General features: G+C 37.5%; 1 protein-coding gene across 1 annotated transcript in view; it reads right to left on the minus strand.

Annotated features, from left to right (window-relative positions):
* Arhgef38 (Rho guanine nucleotide exchange factor 38) overlaps positions 1-21,351 on the minus strand; it is a 176,670-nt gene that overhangs the window by 84,525 nt on the left and 70,794 nt on the right. Inside the window, exon 3 of the mRNA XM_008841273.3 lies at positions 11,940-12,063. Within this exon, the coding sequence (XP_008839495.1) occupies positions 11,940-12,063 (124 nt within the window). The remainder of the gene's footprint in view (positions 1-11,939; positions 12,064-21,351) is intronic.

Genomic DNA, 21,351 nt, shown 5'->3' on the forward strand with positions numbered 1-21,351 from the left:
AAAATAAGACTTCAAATTTGTCTACAGGGAGACCCTGTCTCTAAATAAATAATCAATCAATCAATCAATCAATCAATCAATTAATTAATTAATTAAGACTTTAAATTTGTCTCTTACTCAGAAAGCTCAGAAAGCACTTGACTAGTTGAAGTGAGTGACCCAAATCCTGTTACTCCCGCCCATCATTTGCATTGGGACCATTAGCAGTCCCTCCCACTGTTCCCGAGCTCAAGCATTCTCTGATAGCTAGTAAGAATTGGCCCATCCTGTTTCCATGGGCTCTCCTTGGGCCTTGGCTCTGTCCCACTGAGGCTGCCAGAGAGCATGTGATTACCTGGGAGAGACAGCTGGATCCCATTTTGCCTGGCCACCATTCCTCTGCTTTAAGACCAGGGCTCACACCTTTTTTGCTTAGCTAGTTAGAACTTTGAGACCAGCTGATACCCATTACCTCAACTTAGGCCTAGGCTCCTTCAACCTTCCGAAGAGCTCCTGACTAGCCAGCCTGGATCCATCCAGTCCCTCCAATGAAAAACCAAAAGAGAGAACCTGAAGCCCAGACCAACTATTAATACATGATTAGAAAGCAATCGAGCTACATCAACAATATAAACAAAATCAAACTTCACTCAACAAAGGCAGGCTTGAGCTTCATATCAGACACGCGAGCGACAAAAGAAATCCATATGCCCAGAAAACACCGAAAAATTACAAATATGAAAAACATAAATAATATGTCCCTACCAAATCCCACCAGTCCTATAGAAGCGTTCTACAATATGAACTGCTTAGAAGAACCCAGGACACAGAATCTAAAAGAACAATCATAAGCATGAAACAAGAATTCAATGAATTTAAAGAGTAAGAAAAAAACTGAAAGAACTCAAAAAGGCTAGGAATAAACTGCAGACTGAAGTTCAGAAAATACAGATACACCAACGAATGAAATGACAAAGATGATTCAGGATTTGCAGAGTAAATCCACCAAACAGATAGAAATGCTAAAGAAAGCTAGAGTTGAAATGAAGATGGAATTGAAAAACTCAACAAATCAAATTGAAATGACAGGAAAAAGCCTCAACAACAGAATGAATGAAATGAAAAACAGAATATCAAGACTGGATGATAAAGTTGAGGAATTGGACTGCTCAGGCAAAGAATATGAAAAAAAATGTAAAAAACCCCACAGGAATGGAATATGCAGCAAATGTGGGACTCTATGAAATGAACAAGTTTACACATCATAAGCATAGAGGAAGAAGAAGAATCCCAAGTCAATGGCATTGACCAGAATTTTAACAAGAGTATAGAAGAAAATATCCCTCAGTTAAAGAAAGACATACCCATACAAAAAGTACACAGAACACCAAATAGCCAGGAACAGAGTAGAAATTCCCCATGGCGTATCATAGTAAAAACACTAAAAGAACAGAACAAAGAGAGAATACTGAAAGCTTCAAGAGAAAAATAACAAGTTATATATAAAGGAAAACCCATCAGAATTACAACTGATTTTGCAGTGCAAACTCTAAAAGCCAGAAGAGCCTGGAGCAAAGTATTCCAAGTTCTAAATGATGGTAGATACCAATTCAGAATACTTTACCCAGGAAAAACTGTCTATCATAATCAAAGGAGAAAGGAAAATCTTTCACAAATAGGCTGAAAGAATTCATGTCCACAAAACCAGCCTTACAGAGAATACTTGAAGTAATACAAAGGACTGAAGAAAGCAGTGACTATACCTAAGAGGCTACAGAAAGAAAACAAATGAAGGTACAATTATGGAAACACAAAATAGCACCAAGAACAAAACCAGAAATCAAAATGACAGGAACTAATACACATTTTTCAATAATAACTTTAAATATCAATGGCCTCAACTCCCCTGTCAAAAGACATAGGCTAGTAGACTAGATTAAGAAATAAAATCCATCCATTTGTCACCTACAAGAAACTCATTGCACCCTCAGCAACAGGCACTACTTTAGGGTGAAAGGATGGAAAATATATTCCAAGCAAATGACATTGAGAAACAAACATGTGTTGCAATTCTAATATCTGACAAAATAGACTTCAAATTAAAACTAATCAGAAAATATAAAGAGGGTCACTTCATTCTTTTCAAAGGAATGATTGGCCAAGAAGATATTGCAATCATGAACATATGCACCAAATTCTGGCACACCCAATTTCATAAAAATAGTGGTACAGGACTGTAAGACACAGATTAACTTCAACTCAGTAATATTAGGTGATGTCAATACCCCGCTGTCTCCAATAGACAAGCCAACTGAACAAAGAATAAACAGAATCATCTGAATTAAATTATATCATACATCAAATGGACCTAACAGGTATCTATAGAATAGTCTACCTAAGTACCAAAGTATACACATTTTACTCAGCATCCCAAGGAACTTTCTCCAAAATCGACCACATACTGGGGCACAAAATAAACCTCAACAAATACAAAAAAATTGAAATAATTCCATGCATTCTTCCTGGCCACAATAAAGTAAAGCTTAAAACCAATAGCAAAGGAAATTCTAGTAACTACAGGAACTCATGGAAATCAAACAACACACTCCTGAGTGAGAATGGGTCAAAAAAGAAATTAAGAAAGAAATAGAAGTATTCCTGGAACTAAACGAAAATACAACACACCAAAACCTCTGGGACATTTTAAAAGCAGCCCTAAGAGGGAAGTTTATAACTCTAAGCACCTACATTTAAAAATCAGAAAGAGCACAAATAAATGACTTAATGGTACATTAAGTCATTGGAACACTCCCAAGTTGTCCCAGGTGGGCACAGTCAACTGGGTCATGAGCCAATCTCTCTTTCTCTGTTGTTTTCTGTCTCTCTTTCTCTCTCTCTGTTTCTCTGTATCTCTGTCTCTCTGTCTCTCTGTCTCTTTATCTATCACTTTTTCCTCCTCCTGCTCCCTCTCCCCTGAAAACTCATTCAGATCAGTTACATTGAAGCTTAGGGCATTATGACATGAATTTTTATCAACTAACACTCTTCTCACAAAGTTGCTGAGTAGACACAGAATCTTACACCTTACAAGAAACATAGCTTTAGAGCAAAGTGCTGCTGTAGAAGAGTAGTTGACAGCCTACTGTATCGCAAAGGACAAACAACTCTAGATTGTCTTCTCTCTAAGTATGAAATCATTCCCTTTTCACCAGTCTCTTTCAGTCTGGTTCTCTGCACAGTATGTATGAGGTAGGCAGGTAATGGCTCCAGTGTATTCATGACAGTCTTCTTTATGATACTTTGAAACATCTCAGTGTTCAAACAGCTAAGAAGACACAAATGCTGTGTGGGTTCTCTACTGCTGTGTAACTATTACTACAAAGCAACCGTTTTTATTTTCTAGCACAGTTTTGTGTGTGCAGTAGGTTCACCGAGTGATTCCCTGACTCCAGTTGATGTTTTGCGTTCTCTAGGGCTGCATTAATTGGTGGACTTCACTGGACAATGATGATCAAGTCGTTGTCATTCACAAGTGTGGTCCCTCGACAGGCAATTGGGAGTGTGGTTTGTTGGGATGCGAGGATTGCCAGGCCACTTTCCCTACTTCTCTCAGTGTGGTCTCTCCACATCACCTTTTCGGCAAAACAGCAGTCCCTCTTAACTGGCAGCCTCACAAAAGCAGACATTGTTCTGCTTTTTAGGGCTTAGCCTCAGTTATGGTCACAGCATCATTTCCTTGTATTGTATTAGCAAGTCAGAATCAATTTGGGTCTTGGCTGCTTTGAAGGCTGGGAGGCATAGTTCTTTGAAAGCTGTCTTTGGGAAACTAGCTTCTGAAATTATTGTTCACGTGACATATGATAGCTAAATCTCTCAGAATAAAATGTATTATTAGGTCTATGAATCATCAAGATGCATAGATACTAGGAGGGATAGAGGAACTATATAATCCAACAAATCTTATTATTTACAAAACATGATTGGAATTTCTGAAAACAGATTCACATTTTACTCAAGTGCTATGAACATAAGAAACCAAGCTTTAGAAATATATAAATATATAGTTTGATAAACCTAATATGTTCATGCTAATATTATTTTAGTTACATCATATATTAGGTATTAAGAATGGGCACTGGGCTTTTAGTGATTTATGAAGATTAGTGAATCCTCATAAAATCCACATGAGGTAAGAAGCTGAAGTTCAATGAGGTCACTGTGTAACTTGCCTAAGAACTAGCAATAGGAAGAACCTGGATCCAATTCAACCTGCTTTCCAAACATGTATTAATATGTTCTTAAATGCCATACCATCATTTTATTTGATATGTCCTTGTTTACTGTTTTCATAAGCTGTCACAGGATGATGTTCAGTTTGAGTGGAAACAAGAACCACAGCTCCTATATGCATCTCTAGAGTTTTAAAACACTTTTCCTGAGTGCTGCTTAAGTAAAGATTTTAAAAACCACTTTCTGTTTTGGCATGAGAGTCCAGACAGTTCCCTCCGAGCTCTCAGATCTGCAAGCATGTGTATCTATTTATAAAACTGAGCATCATCCAAACCCCAAGGTTTGTTGAGTAACATTGCCCTTCTATTTTATCTAGGTATCAGGAAAATCTTCCCTTTGGCTTCAAACCTGTGAATCACAAACTTATTCCCATGATCTGAAGACACAGAGGTGGGACACCTGTGCTTTTAATTTTGTAGTAGCATGGTTTTGGAACCATTTTGCCAAAATCAGTTTATTGAACTCTGCATTGATGTATGTACCAACATGGAGGATCATGGGAGCCTCCTGGAACAGTGTTTAAGATACACTGGTCTGCTCCGGGTCGTTACAGAAACTTCCCATCTCAAGGCTTTCACCCCAGTTCTCACTTACACAGTGTTTTGCTTGTAATCCCCTCCATTCTAAAGCCTTCAAGTCCAAGTGTAAAAGTCACATTTCAAATCCAGTTTTCCTCTTAAGTTGAAATAAATCCATGTTTTTTCTGTGAATTTGTATCAGTTAGCTATTATTCTCTCTCTCTCTCTCTCTCTCTCTCTCTCTCTCTCTCTCTCTCCAATCATCCCAAACTTAAAGATTAAAAATAGTTGTTTGCTCACAAACCTATAGACTGATGGTTGGGCAGGGTTTAGATAGGATAGCTTGTCTCCATGTGATGTTGATGGGTTTACTCACATGTTTGCAGCCAGCTGGGTTAGTCGTATCTGGTCAGTTGGCTGAGGAGGACTGTATTCATCTACCTAAGGCCCTGACTGTGTTGTTCTTGTTACACTCATAAGATTTGTGATGTAAGTCTATGTTATTTCTTGGTATTATTGACCTCGATCACTTGGTTAAGGCGAGTTTCTCATTGTAACATTATCGTGCTTCCTTTTGACATCAGGAATTATGGAGAAATTGAAATTTGTACTGTACTCTCTATCTTTTACCCATAAAATACTGAATTTTTTTAGTATATTTATCTATAAAAAATTAGGTGATTGCTTAATGGTGAGTTTTCTGTTTTCCTCTACTTCCATTTTTATAAGTTGAAATCTACTGAAAAGCTCTTTTGCATCCAATTTACTTATATCAATATGCTTGATGATATTCATTTTGTTATATGGATTATAACCCACTACTAGCTTTATGTATGTATGTGTGTACGTATGTATGTATGTATGTATGTATTTAGTGTGTGTATGCATGTGTGTACAAGTATGTATGTGAGTGTGAATCTGTGTACATGTAGAAGGTAGAAGTGGACACTTGGTGTCCTGTATTACTCTTTGCCTTATCCATTTGAGACAGGGCCTTTCACTGAACCTGAGCCGTTTTCCAGCAAGACAGGCAGCCAGCAAACCCTAGTGATCTACCTGTTTTTGCTTCATACCAAACACCAGGTGCACTGCCACACCTGGGTTCTGCGGACCCAAACTCTGGCCTCCAAGTTTGTACATAAGTGCTCTTACTCACTGAGCCATCTCCCCAATCCAAAATTATTTCTTTTTCAAGTTTGTAAACCAGATTATATGAAAATACTCTGTAAATACAGAAACGCCCAATAAGTTCAGAAGATTCTGAGAAGTGGAAGACATTAAGATTCTAATAATATATCTCAGTACTGAAATGTGTAATTATTTGAGCTAAAATATTTTTATCATGACTGTCTTCTTGCAACTCATTTGGATTATTTTCTTTCTTTTTGCATGTGTAAAATTCATGAAATTATTTCTGTTTGAATTTTAAATATTTCCCAAAATGTGATATTGCAAAATCTAGCATAGAACATAATTTTGTCATAGTAAAGAGGAGCTCCAAGTCAAGCGTGCTGGCTCATGACTGCAATCCTAGCATTCAGGAAAATGAAGTCAGGAGGATCACCTTAAGTTCTGCACAAGCCTACGTTATGGAGCAAGATTCTGTCTCAAAAAATAAAATAAAATAAAGTAGAGGAGCTCCACTAAAAACTTCTTCCTACAAGTAAAATGTCCTAAAGCACAATTATGGAATTTCAAAATTAGATATTTTGAACAATATGAACTCTTGCCTTTTAATTTTTTATCTTAATCTTTGGTAAAAATAAACTTCAATGACCTCTTGTTTATAATTTTTATTTCAATAATTTAAACATGTAAACATTAAAAACCTGTAGTTATTTTTTTTCTGTAGTTAAATAGCTTAACTAAAAAGCTCCTGGTGCTTCTGAGCTGAGTGCACTTCAGTTTCATAGGCTTTCTTTGCAAAATCGCCCAAGTCCATTTACGTTTCTAAAACCTAATCAATGGCATCAACAAATGAAGTGTTTACTGTCATGCATGAAATTATTTTAGAGCTTAATATCAATTTTATCCTCAAATATTGCCTATCATCCACACTACCTTTCTGTGTAGAAAAGTATGTTTAAATTCTTAATTTAAACAAATATTTTATTTATTATTTTTATTTTATGCATATGAATGTATTGTTTGCATATTTGTAAGTGTGCCCATGTTGTGCAGTGCCCACAGAGTTCAGAAAAGGGTGTTGGATCACCTAGAACTGGAGTTACAGATGGTTGTAAGCTGTCATGTGGGTGTTGGGAATCAAATCCAGGTTCTCTGCAAGAGCAGCCAGTGCTCTTAACCACTGAGCCATCTTTCCAGCCCCAAATTCTTCTTAATTTTTATGTCATTAAATACCAGCTTCATTATCTAAATATCACAGTTAATTTCTACTCCATAGATTTTTATTTTAGTAAAAACATTATTTTACTGCAGTATTGTACTTTTACAATCTATGTATTCATATTATCATTTGATGTCACAATACTGAATGTTTAAAGTTTTTTTTTTTAAATTTTAAATAATGTATATGTGTCTGGGTACCTGCAGAAGTCAGAAGATGGCATTGGATCTCCTGGAACTGAAGTTACAGGCAGCTGTGAACCACCCTTGGAATAGAACTCAGGTTCTCTACAAGAGCGGGTGTGCTCTTAACCACAGAGCCATCTTTCCAGCCCCTACAGTATTGAATTTTGAAGTCACAGTGATAGAAACATTTATAAAAATGTCCCAAAGCTTGTTTTTAGAGCTGTATTTTAAATATCATTTTAACTGTTTGCAGAACTCCTACTAATGGTGTCAGCTCATAAGTAGTCATTGTTTTTACATGTCTTATAGATTTATGGAACCTTAGAAATAAGGTTGAGTGAAACTAATTGAGAACTACTGTTATTGGAGGAAGTAAAATCTTATCCGGAGTGGTATGCAAACACACTTTAAGCAGCTGTGTGTCCAATCACCTGCTTTGAGCAATCTTTTAAAAACATAACTATTTTTTTTTTACATTGATGTTGCTGCTTCCTCAGCAGATTTCTGTCTCTTGATTGGTTTTATGGTCAGTGATGGGAACATTAAGGGCCCTGTGGTGTGTGTGTGGCAAGTACTCTGTCATATGTTCACCATCAACTTTCTTGAGAAATAAAAAAATCAATATTTAAGTTATATGACCACATTAAGCCTTTATTTCTGAAGGGGTTTATTGCAAAATAAAAATGCATAGCCACATAATAACAAGAGTAGTAGATACATATTATATGATAAATGCCAGACTGCTGTTGTGACAACATTCAGGTGCTCTGTGGCCAAGCTGCCCAGCCTCTACTTAACACACACAGATCACTTATGTCTGATCTATGAATCCCTACATGTCTCACTAACTCCACAGACTGGTATCCTGGTAGCCTCATACTTCTCATAGCTCCTAGTGTGTGCCAATCAACATGGGCCCTGGCACAACTAGCTGCTATGCCCAGTGATGAGGGGAAGGTTCACAGCATCAGACACACTTCCCAGAGCTACCAGAACAGCGAGGGGCTGTTTCTAGCTCTTCAAGTCCATGTGCTATTGTTTTAACAGACAGTGGTCTTCATGTGGCACTCCAAAGGAAGTTTTCTTAAGACTGGAGGAGCTGGGGAGGTGGAGACAGGAGACTCTCTGGGGCTCAGTGGCCAGCCAGAATAGCCTAATAGTTGAACTTCAGGCCAATGAGAGATCCTGTATCAAAAAACAAGTGTCACTTAAGGCTGGGCATCTCACAGACACTTACTCTCTGTGTTTGACAAGTTGTGGAACTCTGTAATAGTTCCCATCTGTTGCAGAAAGAAGTTACTGTGATGTGTGGTGACTGGTATACTTGCCTATAAATATAAGGATACATATTTAACATGTAGTAAGAAATTATGTTTGTCTAAGGATATGACAGGCATAGAGAAAACTCTAGGATCTGTGACCTCTCTAGTCATGTATATTTGGCTATGTTTATAGTACCACACATGCGATCCCTCCCATTGAGCGGGCTTTAAGTCCAATTAGATAGCTGTTGATAACATCCTAGATAAAAGTGCCACTACTACACCGATAGAGATAGTTCACTGTGTTGATCATTGTTGTACTTATTAGACTTTAAAGCTGGGGTTGGACCATTGATTGATTTTCTCCCTTAGCAGCTTGTATAGTATCCTCTAAAACTGTGAGAACTGCTCTTCAGGGAGGAGGCTTCCAGGTCAGTTCCAGCTCCACTGCCCCAAGTCCTCTGTCTGAAGTACATCCTTTTTAATAAGGTCTTGGAGGAAATCAAGGACTGTGGCAATAGCCTGTGTTATTTTGGGAGTGTCTTGGACTACATTGACCAACAACTCAAAGGGAGGTTTCTCCTGTCTGGCACTGTGGTTTTTGTTATGTAGCCTTCAGCTACAAACATGCACTCATGTACAGATATTATATTAGTATTTTTCAGTAGGCTTTTGAACACATCTACAATGGAAAATTTACACCCAAGGCTTACAGAACTCAGTGGAACAGGGGGTAGAGAGAATACTAATACATCTCTCAACTCTCACCAACAAAGTTTCCTTATGCAACAGAGGGCAATTAACACAATAAGCCCCAACTGGCCAAAATGTACAGAATAAAAAACTACAGAGTCTGTGTCCCTGGACAGGACGCCTATATGGGCTCAGGGTTCATTGTGGAAGATGGGGATGAGTAAGAGCAATGGGGGGTGGATGACCACAAGGAAACAGTTTTCCAGGCTTCTGGGAACTTGCTCATATGAAGTTACAGCAATGGTGACAGCATGCACAAGACCCATGCAAACTCAAGCTGACAAAAACCCAGTATAGAACTGGGGAGATGGGCAAGAAGCCCAAACCTGAACCAAGGAACTACTGGCAGTTGATTACTGCTGGATGAGAAAGAGTTGGTCTTCTTTAAGACAGTGATGCTAGAAAGGCTGACGAGACTCCAGTGGATGAACTCACACCAAGGGACATCTGGGGGCACAAACTTAGGCCTTAACATCTATGACAGAATGCATGAAATCTGCTGGGTGGGCTATGGGGGATGAATAGGGGAGGGGGATTTAAATATGATTAAGATATATTTATTGTATGAAATGCACAAAACATCAATAAAAACATATGTTGAAAAAAATAAGGTGGATGGTACCTGAGGAACAACTAAAGTTAACCTCTGGCACATACACACGCACACACACATACACACACAAAGACATGCACACGCACACATGAACACTTGCACACAAGCACACACATATACACAAAACAAAACAAATGGTGTTTGTTTAAAAAGGAAAAATCTAAGCTCCTGCTAAACTGAAGTGAATGCTTAAGTAAGCCTGAACCAATGTGTTCTAAGCAACAGTATATATGGTAACCCTAAACTCAGCATGGTCTGTGACTCTAGCACATGAACAAATCCTTAAATCTCACTTGAGTCTTCTTCTGCATTTGTTTTTTGTATGGACAGTTTTGTATTCTCAGTGTACCTGCCGTGGCCTACCTGCTTACTGTCAACATGCCTGAATTATGTATAACCATCTATGACTGGTTTGGGGCTCAACTTCTATCCATTTTGTTCATTTATACCATGTGCTTCTTTCTCCAGAAACTTGTTTGTCTTACCACACTCTGCTGAAAAGCCTTTTTAATGGCTCATTACATGCAAATTCCAAAGCAGTTTTTGGTATAGCCTGTCCCCAGGCTGCAGCTCCAGATCTGTTCCCCACTCTTCCTTTACATGTGCCTTCTTTCTGGCTTAATGATGCTCCATCTCCTAAACACACTGATACTTTCTGTTTATGCTAAATGCAAAGAGCATCTTTTGTCCAACCTGGAAATCTTACTTATACCTTTAAACCTAAGTAAGATCTTGCAATCTTTCCTTGGTTCTCTATCCAAAATGTTCCCATGAATAGTTCTTAGGGGTGTAGAAAGTACTCTATTGGCATATCAGACACTTGCCTTTGCTTCAAGGAGCTGTTTTACTGCAAGTTCTTGAAGGTCAGAGATGACTTTTTTTCCTCTCGCACTGCCCAGTCATGCCACCCAGCATTTTCTTCTGCTGCTGCTTTGTTAGCTATTCACTGAATGAACAAATGAATGGCTAAGGGATCTCTGCTAGAGTGGAAGCATGTGTAAGTCTTTCCATAGAAAGAAAACACTATTGAAATTTATTGGGGATGTTTAACTACAAAGAAAGACAATTTAAAGCTGCTGAATCACTGTAGTCACCTTTCCATAAGATCAGCCTGCTGACCAAATTTTGGGCCTGAATAAATACTAAACAAAACCAATTCCATGTCATTTCTGTAAGTCTAATTTCCACTAAAAAGAAGATTCAATAAAGACATAAAGTGTGTCAGTGTCCACGCAGAGTCTCTCAGAGAGGCTCTACAGCAAATGCTGGCCATGGTCACTTGCAAAAAGGACAATGGCTTTGGAGGAGAATATGACAGGACAGCCAGCATCCCCTATGTGATCCTTAACTCATCTAGTATTTCAGATATATATATATATAATATGTGAAATTTCAAAGTGATCTTCCTTTAATAGACTTCTTAGACTAAATAACACTCGTATATGATGCCTCAGATCCACCACCTTCAAAGAATTCTTTGTCATGCTTAAGAAATGGAGAGAATACAAATTTGACTAAATACTCTTGATATGATATTCACTATAATCATTTTAAAAACCTTGTCAGAGTAAAAATAAAAATATATGTAAGACTATTTAAGAGTAAAGTGGAAAGCAATTCATAGGTACAAGATCAGAAAAAACACTGTCTGAAATCGGTATAGCCATGAAAATATTTAATTCTTTAAGGATCAAGGAAGCACTACCCATAAAACAAAATGAAAGAACATCTGGAAAGCAGAGAGACTCAAAGATTGGAAATTGAAAAGCAAACATGTGCTAGTGCAACTAAGGGACCGTCACAAATGGATACAAACCCATTGGAAGATAAATATAGGGTTTGTGTAATTACAATGAGCCTGAAGATGGATTTAACATTTATATAGCTCCTGAGAAGCTTTGTGAGCCAGAAACATAAAACCAAAGTACCAGGGGGTTATTAAAATATTATTTCCCGTTGTATCTGTAGAATTTGAGAAGAAAATAAACATACCGATTACTTGCACGGCCGGTTCCACGTCGATTGTGGCCTCTTCCAACAAGGACAGCAGCTTGGCTGATATCTGATGCACAGACTCAATGTTGCTAAACAAGCTCTCCACGTCCAGCCTGTCAATCTGAAGCAGAAACACAGTAACAGCTGGTGGGAAGAGAAGTGTTGGTGCACAATGTTTCCTTCTGCTCAACAGCAAGCACTGAGCCACCAGCCCATGCTGCCCTGCCTCAACCCCCTCTGTGAACATTCTCATTTAGGATTCTAGAGTAAATGTATAGTTTTCATGCAGGACATTGGGATGATTTATGGCAATCCTGTTTTAAAAGAAACAACAAACAAAAAGACCCATAAACATTTGACTTGAGTGTACAGTAGTATATCCAAATAAGAACCAGAATGGAAAGATTTAGACCTAAATGCTATTTTTATTAACTACCCTATATGCAGGTGTCTTTAGACTATTTTACTGTTGGGCTGGAGGGATGACTCAGTGATTACGAGCACTTGGTACTCTTTCAGAGGACCTGAGTTCAGATCCCAGCCCCTGCATCAGGCTACTTACCTGTAACTCTGATGCCCTCTTCTGGGCTCTGCCTGTATATTGTATACATGCAGCATACACATGCATTCAAACACATAGAAATGTAAAAGAATTAAAAATGTAAATAAACGGAATATTTTTCTCCTTTCACAGCAGAAGTCAAATGTTATCTTTTTGAAATGACTATTTTCAAAGCTGTTTTTGAACCACAGATATCCTAAAAGTGATGGCAAATAAATGTGCTGGGTTGCTTCTTGCTCTTTTCCCTCAAAATAAGTATAATAATAAGGCTTTATCACATTTCATAATTTAAGGCGCATCATCAAATTCACTCTTAGATCAGTGTGATCCTTCTTATACTTTATATGTAGTGCTTATAAAATCTTTTATTCATTTATCCATCTTTTCATCAAATATTTTCTGAGCATCTTTTGAAATGGTAGCAGACGAGAGATCCTTCCATGGATAGAAGGTGATTAGTAGAGAGAAAGGTGACCAACTCCTCAGCAATCTGAGTGCAATGAGCTATGTGCTCTGATTTTGCTAGGCCTTATTCAAATATTTTATCCTTTAAGCCAGATCTCCATTCATAATCAAATAATGTTTATTTAGAGCAGAACCACATTGGTGCGGTCTCTGCTGGGATTGGTATACAGCAATGAGCAAGAGTTGGTGACTTACTGTGCCTGAGGTCATGGATGAGTAACCAGATCATCAATAAGCTGGTCACTGAGGACCTTCAAAGTTAATGAGCAAAGCTGCTGACAGAGGTCAGCAACATCAGAGGTAAGAGGGTCACCAAGTTCAGTTAAAGAAAGAGGGCCAATAAATTAAGGGAGATTGGTATTAACGGATAGGAGACAAGATTTGGGGCTGGACAGATGGCTCAGTGAGTAAAGTGGGACCTGACTTTGGATCCCTATCACTGGTGAAAACCCAGCCATGGCACTGCATATTTGCAATTCTAGCACTTAGGAGACAGAGAGAGGAGGGTCTCAGTGGCTCACTGGTGAGCTAATGTAGTCAGATTGGTGGGTTCCAAGTTCAATGAGAGAGCTTGTCTAAAAAAAATAAGGTCAAGGGGCTGGAGAGATGGCTCCCCAATGAAAAGCCCTGGCTGCTGTTGCAGAGGACCTTGGTTTGGTTCCCTGTACCCACATGGCACCTAACAACCATCCATTACTCTAGTTCCAGGGGATCTGATGCCATCTTCTGACAGTGGGCACTGCCCAACATGGCTGCACTTACATACATGCAGGCAATGCACTCATATACATAAAATAAAAATAACAGATAAATATAAAAATAAGGTGACACGTGATTGAGGAAGACATTCACCTCCCAACTCTGGCCTTCATACACACAAGCATGGATTAGTGTATACACACACACACACATACCCACACACACCAGGTAGACCAGGAAGGGATTCTTCAGATGGCTGATAATTTTGATATCAAGGTCTGTTAGAGTTGGGAGGAAGAAAGCAGCCTGTTGATCTTTTTATCTGTTCCTTTTGGACATTGGTCCATTTATTCTTTATACTGGACACACTGATTTGGTAGGCATGTTCTGTCATTAAAGTTGGAAGAATGACTTCACACTGCACCTTTTAAAATATGACATGCCAGTTATTTCTTATGTAATATAGCCATATTGTATACATTTCTTTCACCCATTCTGGGAAGTTCCTCACTTTTTTTTTTTTAATCATCAGCACTTCCCTTAAAATGACTTATTTGTCATCAAATCAATACAGTTGTATGCAATGATTTATTTCAATCTAGACATTTTTTCACTGATTTTATGTATTCTGATTTTTTAGAACTGAGGGTACACCTCAGTGGTATAGTGCTTGCATAGAATGCATGACCCTGAACTCAGTGATAGTGTGCTTACATAGTATGCGTGATCCATGCATTTCATGCCTAGAACTGAAAAAAAATTGGTGAAATTATCTGCTTGCTAACTTCTACGTTGTAATCAACATTAGCTTTTAGTGTCTTTAATCCAGTGTTTTATGACTGCTCTTGCAGAGGACCGGGGTTCAATTCCCAGCACCCACATGGCAGCCACGAACCATCCTTAACTCCAGTTCCAGGGGACTCCGAAGCCCTCTTCTGACCTCCGTGGCATTACGTGGCATGGGTGCACTCATATACATGCAGGCAATACACTCATACACATAAAATAAAAATAATAAATAAAATATAAAAACACAAATAATTTATCAATTCATTATGTGGGTGTAAATAGGCTCTTCTGGGAGAGCCACCAGGCTGTGCAGCAGTGACATGTTCTTGCTATACTTCTCCAAGTTCTTTGAAATCTAATGTCATTGTAGGGCAGTCCTCTTCCAAGCAGGGAACATCAGCATCTCCATTTTGTGGATTCACCCTGCCAACATCAAGCTTGTAGAACTGCCAGGGGGAACAGAAACAGTGGAAAGCTCACAGTGTTATCCAGTTCTTTGATCCAGAGTGACATTACACTTATGATTAGGATTCATCACATCACCCTACTTAACTACGGTGTATTCAGGAAAGAGTAAAGAATCAGATATGGCTAAACTATACTCATCTAACTTATTCTAAAGAGTTGCTTTATATGTCAGAAATTAATTAAATGTGATTTGGTTAAAACATACTGGTTGTTATTTTCTTCAAATCATTTTTTAAAATGAATCCTCCTAAAGTAAGGTATTTTATCTCATTTATTTATTTTGTAAGATAATGGTTAGATGCAATTCATATCCATATTATTTCACTTTTTAAACTTTATTCTGTGAATGTGAAGTGCTTTTGATTTTTTCATTTCATATATCCCTTCATGTGCTAGATAACGTCAGTCATCAACTTGACACACTTGGGAAGAGGAAACCTCAGCTACGGAATTTCCTTTATCTTATTGGCCTGTAGGCATGTTTGTGAGAAATTTTCTTGGATGGTGAGTGATTTGGGAGGGCCCAGACCACTGTGGGCGCTGCCACTCCTGGGCAGGTGGTCCTGGGGTTGTATAAGAAAGCAGGCAAGCACAGGCTAGAGGAGCAGGCCGGTAAGCAGTGTTCCTCCATGGCCTCTGCTTCATCTTCTTCCTCCATATTCCTGCCCCGAGTTCCTACCTTGACTTTCCTTGCTGTTGGACTGTGAGCTGTAAACTAAATAAACCTTTTCTCCAACTTGCTTCTGGTCATGATGCTTATCACAGCAATACTGAAGCCAAACTAGGACACTTTTCTCTGTAAAGCACGAATCATCTTGAAGATAGAGAAACTAGTGCAGAGCAAAACAAGGTGTCATACTGGAGACAGTTCTAGAAGCACAAGCTGACCTTTCACTTCCACGCCTTAGTTATTTCTAGCAAACACCAGTCACAGAGAATTTTTTTTTTTGCCATTTTTTTTAACTTTTCCAGTTTCTTGCTGAGTTTTTCACAAGTTGTGACTTTTACATTCTATTTGTCGAGGTCACTATCCTGTATATCTAATTGAGATTATAAATCCATTTAACAAGGATCTAATGTTACATTCTATCTATAATCTTAGCTCAGTGCAACAAATTCTGAACAACAGAAACTTAGGTTTTAATTCCATTTCTTCCTGAAGGACAGAAAGGATTAAAACATCAATTGGCCCGTTTTCAATCATATCAGCATGGGCCCTCAGGGAGTCTGTGAATCATAAAATGAATTCACATCCAGGCATGGTTGTGCCAAGGAACAAACAAACATCTGCCCCAAATCGGCTTTTAAAAATGATAGATGGTTTTATGATTACTGTTATAAATTCATGGAAATAGCCATATACATTTATTAATCATTTACTCAAAAGACGTAATGTCCTAAGAGCTTAAAATTGAATTCTACTTTAAGTGGATTAAAATTTACTTTTAAAAAAGATTTACTTTAAGTAAACACTATTCTAAGCTAAATCAATCGGTAGTAATTTTTATAAAACATAGAAATTAAAGGTTAGTGTTGATGCTAACAATTTAATTTGTTGCTTTACAAGAGTATTCATCATAGGATATACACTAAGAAATATACATCAAGTTCCTGTTGCATTCAAATAATTACTAGACTTTAAAACCAGGTAGTGTGACAACTTTAAATTTATTCTATTTTGCTCACTATTACTTGGGTTATTAATGATATTTTATAGTTCCGATACAAATTTTAGGATTTTTTTCTATTTCTGAGAAAATTATCTTTGAAAATTTGATATATATTGCATTGAATTTCCTTTGGGCAGCATGGGCATTTTAAAGTTATTATTTTTCTAGTCTATGAGTACTTGCTATCTTTCCATTTATCTATGTCATCTTCAAATTTTTGTCAATATTTTAGAGGTTTCAGCAACTTCAAAATCCAGTATAAACTATAGTAAATAAGCCAGTGTGGTGCCAACATAAATCTAGACACATATACCAATGAGACAGAACAGAGAGCCTAGAAATAAATCCACAAGTTTATGGTCAATTGAATTCAACAAGGGTGCCAAGAACATATAGTGGAGGAAGGACAATCTCTTTAATAAATGGTGCTAAGCAAACTTACTGATGACTATGCAAAAGCAACTCAAAATGGATTAAAAACTTATATGTAAGACCTAAAACTGCAAAGTTATCCAAGAGGGGGTGGGAAAGAAAAAGCAAAGAAAGGAAACAACAGAGGAAAAGCTCTATGCTACTAGAGCAATGATTTTTATGATAGTAACAGCAAGGCAGTGAAAAGGAAAATGCACATGAGCTTCCTGCATAGCAAAGGAAATGATCATCAGAATACAGAGACAACCGGTGAATGGGATGATATATTTATAGGAAACATATCTGATAAGGAGCTAATATTGAAATGTATAAGGAACTCAACTCAATAGTAAGAAAACCATTTAATTAAAAGTGGGCAAAAGACTAGAGTAGACACTTCTTGGACCAAAACATTGATATTCAAAAGGTATTTATAAAAATGCTCAATATAACAAAGCATCACAAAATGCAAAATGAAATCCCAAGCACTTCACACTTGTTAGAATTGCTATTATTGAAAGGATAAAAGAAGATAAAAATTGGTAAGTGTAGGGGCTGGAGAGATGGCTCAGCGAATAAGTACACTGACTGTTCTTGCAGAAGACCTAGGTTCATATCCCAGCACCCACATGGCAGCTAACAACTGTCTGTAACTCCAGTTCCAGGGGATCTGACAGCCTCTTCTGTCCTCCGCAGGCATTGCACGACATGGGTGCACTTACCTACATGCAGGCAATACACACATACACATAAAATAAAATAATAAAATGACACAGAAAAATTGGTAAGTATATGGAGAAAAGGAAACTTCACACATTGTTGGTGGAAATGTAATTAATTTATCCATTATGAATAACTGTATGGAATTTCATAAAGAAAAAAGAAACTATCATATAATCCAAGACCCTACTACTGTATTATCCAAAAGAATTGAACTCAAAATGTCAAAGAAAGATCTACAATGCCCTGTTCCTTATAGTGTCATTCACTAGAAATAATGTACATGTCTATTCAATGGATAGATGGATAAAGAAAATATGGCATATTTACACAATGGTAGACTAGTTATCCTTAAAAAAAATGAAATCCTGCCATTTGTGACAACATGGGTGAACCTGGACATTATATTAAGTGAAATAAGCAAGTTACAGAATACAAATACTGCATGGTTTTAAGCTGTAGCATAGAGAGAAAAATTATACTAGAGGCTGGGGGTGGGTGGCTTTTGGGAGATAACTTGTCAAAGTCATAACATTTCAGTTAGAAAGAATAAGTTCAAAAGGTCTGTTTTACATTATAGTGACTACAGTTAATAATGGTAAATTATGTACCTGAAAATTGCTGAGAGAAGGCATTTCCAGGGTTTTGAACACACATACACACACACACACACAGACACAGACACACACACACACACACACACACAAAGGTATATATTTGAGATAATGCACATGTTAAATTGCTTACTATAGCCATTTCACAATGTATGCATATGCAAAAATACCATGTTTTCTACCATAAATATTTGCAACTTTTTTCAACTAAAAGTTAAAAAATTTTAAATGTTAAATTTATAACTATATATGTCATATATATATATATCCAAGTATAAAAGTCTTAGTAAAGGAAAATAGATTTATAATTACCTTAATTAGGAGACTATAACTGGTACAGAATTACTTTGTACTCTACAGGAACCTTACAGATCATTCCTGATTTTCCTGCTTTTGCATCTTGGCTCAAGTTCTTTCATTCCCTCCTATAACTTTATAATATACTATCCATTTGAAATGGAATATGGTAAGAATAATGTTTGTTGAGAAGTTAAATCTTTTTCCCTGCCCTTTCTTTTGCACTCCAGAGGAGTGATGGGGAAGCCTATAGCTCCTTGAGTCTATCTGATTCTACTGAAAGTCTTAGCCAGGGTTCCCTGAACCCTCTGCACTCTACTGTGGTAGTCATATTACTTAGCTGACCAATCAATCAGGGTCACTGGTTGACTGACCAGTTAATTGTTGTATGATTTATGGCCTGAATATTTGCATTCTTTCCCCTTCCCAATTCATATGTTGAAATCCTATCCCCAAGATGACAGGATTAGGAAATGAGGCCCTTGTGAGGTTATTAGATCATTGAGGTGGTACCCTGTGAATGGAATTAGTGACCTCATAAAAAGGACCTGGGAGGGCTCCTTGTACTGTTTGCCATGTAGAGTTATAGCTACAAGTCTAAGAAGTGGTCCATTACTAGACATTGCATCTACTGATACCTTACTCTTAGACTCACAAACTTGTAAAACTGTGAGAAATACGTTTTTCCAGTTTATAGCATTTTGCTATCATATTTGAAATGGGAAAGACAATATGTAACTGTCTGTTTTCTGCAGTTATCTTTGTGTAGAACTTTATGTAATAAAGGCTATCCAGAGCAGAAAGATATACCTGACAGCATGATGCTAGCCCGTAGATCTAGTCTTGCCAAAGCAAGGCATCCTTCCCATATAAGCCAATTGGTTCTGCTTATTTAATTGAGTTTGGGTTTTATTTCTATTACTAACCAAGCAGGACTAATATAATTTTAATTCTAGCCAAAAATCTTATGTCCTCCAAGAAAAATTTCATGTTTCTTGGTTAGAATTAATCTCTTCTGTCATTAAAATTATTTTAATTGTATAAATTAATAGAAGAATATGGTAATTTCATGTATGTATACAGTATGTATAGGCTGAATTGGGGTAGTTAATATCTCCCTAAACATATAAAATTTCTGATTAACAGGTGATGATTTTACTTCCTCACACTCTGGGATACAGTGAAGTACTGCAATACATGCATACAATGTGTACTAATCAAACTAGGGTGTAACATCTCCATCTCTCATTACTTTGTTTTAGGAGACTTTAGGCTACTCTCTTTCAGCATCCATAAAATCTATAATATATTGCTATGAATTCATCTCTCTCCTGCTGTTCTGTAGAGCACTAGAACTTAGTTCTAATTGTTTGGGAGTACGTCATCCATTCTCCGGTGATCCTTTCTCCCAACCTTTCCAGCTTCAAGTAATCATTGCTCTACATTCAATATCCACATTGAGAGACAGCATGCAGAATTTGTCTTTCTGTGTCTGACTTATTTCTCCTCCGTAGTGTTCTCCAGTTCCTTGAGGTTTCCTGTAAATGATAGATTATTCTATTTCATAGCTCAATCATACCACGGGATATGAATAAACCACCTTTTCATTTTCTATTTGTTGTGGTTTAAATGTGACATGTCCTTTTAGATGCATGTGTTTGAACAGCTGGTCTCCAGCTGGTGGTGCTGTTTTGGAAGGAAATGGAATCTTTAGGAGATGGAGTGTTGCTGGAGGAAATAGGTCACTCGGGGAAGACTTTGAGGTTTTGTATCATGGCACCACTTTCTGCTTCACCATTGTATATTCAGAGTTACCAGGCACTCCCCCCAGTCCTGCCACCCCATGCCTTCCCAGACATGATGGATTGTGTCTCTTCTTAAACTATAAGCCAGGATCAACCCTTCATCTCTTAAGTTGCTTCTTTTCAGGTATTTGATCACAGCAATGAGAAAAGTTAACTAACACACTGTTGATCCGTTTATGGATATCTGGTTGATTGCAACAGCAGTAGCAATCATTTTCTTTGGACATATGTCCAGAAGAGAAATAATGGGTTATATAGTAGCTCTATTTTTAGTATTTTGAGTAACCTTCATGCTATTCTCCACAGTGTGTGCGTACTAACTTACGTCTCCACCTACAGTGTGAGACATCCTTTTATTCCACGTCCTTACCAGTGTTGTGTACTAACTTACATCTCCACCTACAGCATGTGAAACATCCTTTTATTCCACGTACTTACCATAGTGTGTGTACTTACTTACATTTCCACCTACAGCGTGTGAAACACCCTTTTATTCCACGTACTTACCATAGTGTGTGTACTTACTTACATCTCCACCTACAGCATGTGAAACATCCTTTCATTCCACGTACTTATCATAGTGTGTGTACTTACTTACATCTCCACCTACAGTGTGTGAGACATCCTTTTATTCCATGTCTTTACAAGCATTTGTCATTTTCTCTTTTTGATTCTAGGCATTCTAATTGGAGTAAGATGATATCAAATTGTATTTTTAAAATATTTTTATTTATATATTTATTTTTATTTTCTGTGTATAAGTGTATTGCCTGCACATGTGTTAAATGCATTTGTGTTGTGCAGTGCCTGTGGAGGTCAGAAGAAGGTGTCAGATACCCGGGAGTTATAGACGGTTGTTAGCTACCACATGGGAGTTGGGAATCAAACCTGGGTCCTCTGCAAGAGCAA

The sequence above is a fragment of the Nannospalax galili genome, unplaced genomic scaffold, assembly GCF_000622305.1.
Source record: "Nannospalax galili isolate Female #2095 unplaced genomic scaffold, S.galili_v1.0 scaffold41, whole genome shotgun sequence".
In the NCBI taxonomy this organism is placed as follows: Eukaryota; Metazoa; Chordata; class Mammalia; order Rodentia; family Spalacidae; genus Nannospalax; species Nannospalax galili.